Source organism: Oncorhynchus keta, chromosome 14 (genome assembly GCF_023373465.1).
Source record: "Oncorhynchus keta strain PuntledgeMale-10-30-2019 chromosome 14, Oket_V2, whole genome shotgun sequence".
Lineage (NCBI taxonomy): Eukaryota > Metazoa > Chordata > Actinopteri > Salmoniformes > Salmonidae > Oncorhynchus > Oncorhynchus keta.
In genome coordinates this window covers 5,641,808-5,646,938 of record NC_068434.1, presented here as the reverse complement: position 1 = coordinate 5,646,938, position 5,131 = coordinate 5,641,808, and the positions used below count along the sequence as shown (strand labels likewise).

Genomic DNA, 5,131 nt, shown 5'->3' with positions numbered 1-5,131 from the left:
GAGGTAGAAACATTAGTTAAATAGACCCAGAGGTAGAAACATTAGTTAAATAGACCCAGAGGTAGAAACATTAGTTATATAGACCCAGAGGTAGAAACATTAGTTAAATAGACCCAGAGGTAGAAACATTAGTTAAATAGACCCAGAGGTAGGAACATTAGTTATATAGACCCAGAGGTAGGAACATTAGTTAAATAGACCCAGAGGTAGGAACATTAGTTAAATAGACCCAGAGGTAGGAACATTAGTTAAATAGACCCAGAGGTAGAAACATTAGTTAAATAGACCCAGAGGTAGGAACATTAGTTAAATAGACCCAGAGGTAGAAACATTAGTTAAATAGACCCAGAGGTAGGAACATTAGTTAAATAGACCCAGAGGTAGGAACATTAGTTAAATAGACCCAGAGGTAGAAACATTAGTTAAATAGACCCAGAGGTAGGAACATTAGTTAAATAGACCCAGAGGTAGGAACATTAGTTAAATAGACCCAGAGGTAGAAACATTAGTTAAATAGACCCAGAGGTAGGAACATTAGTTAAATAGACCCAGAGGTAGGAACATTAGTTAAATAGACCCAGAGGTAGAAACATTAGTTAAATAGACCCAGAGGTAGAAACATTAGTTAAATAGACCCAGAGGTAGAAACATTAGTTAAATAGACCCAGAGGTAGAAACATTAGTTAAATAGACCCAGAGGTAGGGAACATTAGTTATATAGACCCAGAGGTAGAAACATTAGTTAAATAGACCCAGAGGTAGGGAACATTAGTTATATAGACCCAGAGGTAGAAACATTAGTTAAATAGACCCAGAGGTAGAAACATTAGTTATATAGACCCAGAGGTAGAAACATTAGTTAAATAGACCCAGAGGTAGAAACATTAGTTAAATAGACCCAGAGGTAGAAACATTAGTTAAATAGACCCAGAGGTAGAAACATTAGTTAAATAGACCCAGAGGTAGAAACATTAGTTAAATAGACCCAGAGGTAGAAACATTAGTTAAATAGACCCAGAGGTAGAAACATTAGTTAAATAGACCCAGAGGTAGAAACATTAGTTATATAGACCCAGAGGTAGAAACATTAGTTATATAGACCCAGAGGTAGAAACATTAGTTAAATAGACCCAGAGGTAGGGAACATTAGTTAAATAGACCCAGAGGTAGGAACATTAGTTAAATAGACCCAGAGGTAGAAACATTAGTTAAATAGACCCAGAGGTAGGAACATTAGTTAAATAGACCCAGAGGTAGAAACATTAGTGACAGTGGAAGTGGATTTTTTTTTTTTGTGTGTTAATGACTGGACAGAATATAACACTTTGGTTTTATAGAGAGAGATAGAGAAAGAGAGAGAGTGTGTGTGTGTGTGTGTGTGTGTGTGTGTGTGTGTGTGTGTGTGTGTGTGTGTGTGTGTGTGTGTGTGTGTGTGTGTGTGTGTGTGTGTGTGTGTGTGTGTGTGTGTGTGTGTGTGTGTGTGTGTGTGTGTTGACTGTATGGAGCAAAGTGTGTGGATCGTACTCATTATTATTCCCAACAGAAGCCAAGTGTAAAGAACATGACATGCATAAATACATCCCCTTGAGTTTGGACAAGTTAATCATTACATTACTGAAACACACACACACACACGCACACGCACACGCACGCACGCACACACACACACACACACACACACACACACACACACACACACACACACACACACACACACACACACACACACACACACACACTCTCTCTCTTTCTCTATCTCTCTCTCTCTACTGAGGCATTGTCTATAAAAGCAGCCAGCCCCTAAGGAGGAGAGGAAGGAGAGACAGAAGACTAGTCTGTCAGCGCAGAACACACACACACACACACACCGACACACACACACACACTCACTGTCTGTCTGTCGGGAACAAACACGTACCAAACCAACCGCTCACACACACTCCTAGGACATGAACACTCTCATCCTCTCCTCTCTGCTGTGTTTGGGTAAGTAGACTGGGCTTGTAATTACAATATTATGATTGGCTGTTGTGTTGTGTTTAGTTTGGGCAGGAATGTATAGAAGAAGGGTGAGCTGGGTTGGAGAGAAGAGTTGTGTTTAGAGGCAAGTACAGGACAGAAGCCTTGTGTTTAGAGCCAAGTAGAGGACAGACACCTTGTGTTTAGAGGGAAGTAGAGGACAGACGCCTTGTGTTTAGAGGCAAGTAGAGGACAGACACCTTGTTTTTAGAGGCAAGTACAGGACAGAAGCCTTGTGTTTAGAGGGAAGTAGAGTGATGGACTGAGGAGACAGACACCTTGTGTTTAGAGGGAAGTACAGGACAAGAGCCTTGTGTTTAGAGGGAAGAACAGGACAAGAGCCTTGTGTTTAGAGGGAAGTAGAGTGATGGACTGAGGAGACAGACACCTTGTGTTTAGAGGGAAGTACAGGACAGAAGCCTTGTGTTTAGAGGCAAGTAGAGTGATGGACTGAGGAGAGAGAGAGAGAGAGACAGAGAGAGAGACAGAGAGAGAGACAGAGACAGAGACAGAGACAGAGAGACAGAGACAGAGAGAGAGAGAGACAGAGAGAGAGAGAGAGAGAGAGAGAGAGAGAGAGAGAGAGAGAGAGAGAGAGAGAGAGAGAGATAGATATGCAGATTGAAACATTGAGAAGAGAGAAATGTTTCAGAACGTGTTAAGACCTGTCAGAAGCCTGGACGGTATAATGCTCATCCTATTTAGGTCAAAGTTAAAGAATGTTCAGCTCTTGTTTTCTGCTCTTCGGGTCTGTTTGTCTGATGGATGTATTGAGTGCTCAGTCTACTGTGTGTGCTATTGGGTTGTAGTCTGCACCGTCTGTGTGACTGGCTTGGTCTGTGTGCAGCCTTGGTTGCTATGTATGATTGGGGTGGTCTAGTTGTAGTTTTCAGTAATCTGGTCTGTGGCTGATTGGTGTGGTCTAGTTGTAGTTTTCAGTAATCTGGTCTGTGGCTGATTGGTGTGGTCTAGTTGTAGTTTTCTGTTCTCTGGTCTGTTTTTGATTGGGGTGGTCTAGTTGTAGTTTTCAGTACTCTGGTCTGTTTTTGATTGGGGTGGTCTAGTTGTAGTTTTCAGTATTCTGGTCTGTTTTTGATTGGTATGGTCTAGTTGTAGTTTTCAGTAATCTGGTCTGTGGCTGATTGGTGTGGTCTAGTTGTAGTTTTCAGTAATCTGGTCTGTGGCTGATTGGTGTGGTCTAGTTGTAGTTTTCTGTTCTCTGGTCTGTTTTTGATTGGTGTGGTCTAGTTGTAGTTTTCTGTTCTCTGGTCTGTTTTTGATTGGTGTGGTCTAGTTGTAGTTTTCAGTATTCAGGTCTGAATCTGATTGCCGTGGTCTAGTTGTAGATTCCTTTTATCTTTCTTTATTTTGCATAATGAGTGTAGCACAATTATTTAGTGTACATGATTTCCATATACTGTTGTGTGTGAAGTTTGATATGTGTGTTCTGGTTGTAGTTTACAGTGCTCTGCTTTTGACTGGTGTGTTGGGGTTGTAATCTCAATTCTCTGTTCGACTGGTGTGGTCTAGTTGTAGTTTTCAGTGCTCTGCATTTGACTGGTGTGGTCTGGTTGTAGTTTTCAGCGCTCTAGGTGTCCTGGGATCCGCAGTGACGTTCTCTGCGGGGCTGAGCCATGTGACGGGGGCATTGGCCTCAGGGGAAGGGGAGGAGCTACAGAGCTCTCTGGGCGATGAGGAGGAACTGGATCTTGAAGAAGATCTGTCGGGAGGAACACCTACAGACGGCTCACCCCAACGTAGGACTGTGTGATTACCCCTCTCCCTTACCCCTAGCTCTTACCCCAGTAGTCCCTACTACCCTCTAGCAGACAGCCCCTAGCTGCTACCCCAGTAGTCCCTACTACCCTCTAGCAGACAGCCCCCTACCCCCTAGCAGACAGCCCCTAGCTCCTACCCCAGTAGTCCCTACTACCCCCTAGCAGACAGCCCCTAGCTCCTACCCCAGTAGTCCCTACTACCCCCTAGCAGACAGCCCCTAGCTCCTACCCCAGTAGTCCCTACTACCCTCTAGCAGACAGCCCCCTACCCCCTAGCAGACAGCCCCTAGCTCCTACCTCAGTAGTCCCTACTACCCTCTAGCAGACAGCCCCTAGCTCCTACCCCAGTAGTCCCTACTACCCTCTAGCAGACAACCCCTAGCTCTTACCCCAGTAGTCCCTACTACCCCCTAGCAGACAGCCCCAAGCTCCTACCCCAGTAGTCCCTACTACCCTCTAGCAGACAGCCCCTAGCTCCTACCCCAGTAGTCCCTACTACCCTCTAGCAGACAGCCCCTAGCTCCTACCCCAGTAGTCCCTACTAGCCTCTAGCAGACAGCCCCTTACCCCCTAGCAGACAGCCCCTAGCTCCTACCCCAGTAGTCCCTACTACCCTCTAGCAGACAGCCCCAAGCTCCTACCCCAGTAGTCCCTACTACCCTCTAGCAGACAGCCCCTAGCTCCTACCCCAGTAGTCCCTACTACCCTCTAGCAGACAGCCCCTTACCCCCTAGCAGACAGCCCCTAGCTCCTACCCCAGTAGTCCCTACGACCCTCTAGCAGACAGCCCCCTACCCCCTAGCAGACAGCCCCTAGCTTCTACCCCAGTAGGAGCCACTACCCCCTAGCAGACAGCCCCCACCTCCCCCTCTCTCTCACCTGTCTCCCATCTGTCTTCCCCCCTCTCTCATTAGTCTCCAATCGGTCTCCACCTCTCCATCTCTCTCCATTAGTCTCCCATCTGCCTCCATCTCTCATCTGTCTCCTATAATTCTCCGTCTGTCTCAACCTCTCCGTCTGTCTCCCATCTGTCTCCATGTCTCTCCGTCTGTCTCCCATCTGTCTTCCCCTCTCTCCCACCTGTCTCTCCGACTGTCTCCCATCTGTCTCCTATCTGTCTCCATGTCTCTCCATCTGTCTCCATCTCTCTCCATCTGTCTCCATGTCTCTCCATCTGTCTCCTATCTGTCTCCATGTCTCTCCATCTGTCTCCATCTGTCTCCATCTGTCTCCATGTCTCTCCATCTGTCTCCATCTCTCTCCATCTGTCTCCATGTCTCTCCATCTGTCTCCATATCTGTCTCCCATCTGTCTCCATGTCTCTCCATCTGTCT

At 46.1% G+C, this 5,131-nt stretch overlaps 1 protein-coding gene across 3 annotated transcripts in view; it reads left to right on the top strand.

Moving 5' to 3' along the window:
• Positions 1 to 1,818: 1,818 nt before the first annotated feature.
• The window catches only part of LOC127907133 (uncharacterized), a 9,478-nt gene continuing 6,165 nt past the window's right edge, over positions 1,819 to 5,131 (top strand). For all 3 annotated transcript variants that reach the window (XM_052460860.1, XM_052460861.1, XM_052460859.1), the window contains exons 1-2: positions 1,819 to 1,986; positions 3,597 to 3,776. In XM_052460860.1, the coding sequence (XP_052316820.1) occupies positions 1,950 to 1,986; positions 3,597 to 3,776 (217 nt within the window). In that variant the 5' untranslated portion in view covers positions 1,819 to 1,949. The remainder of the gene's footprint in view (positions 1,987 to 3,596; positions 3,777 to 5,131) is intronic.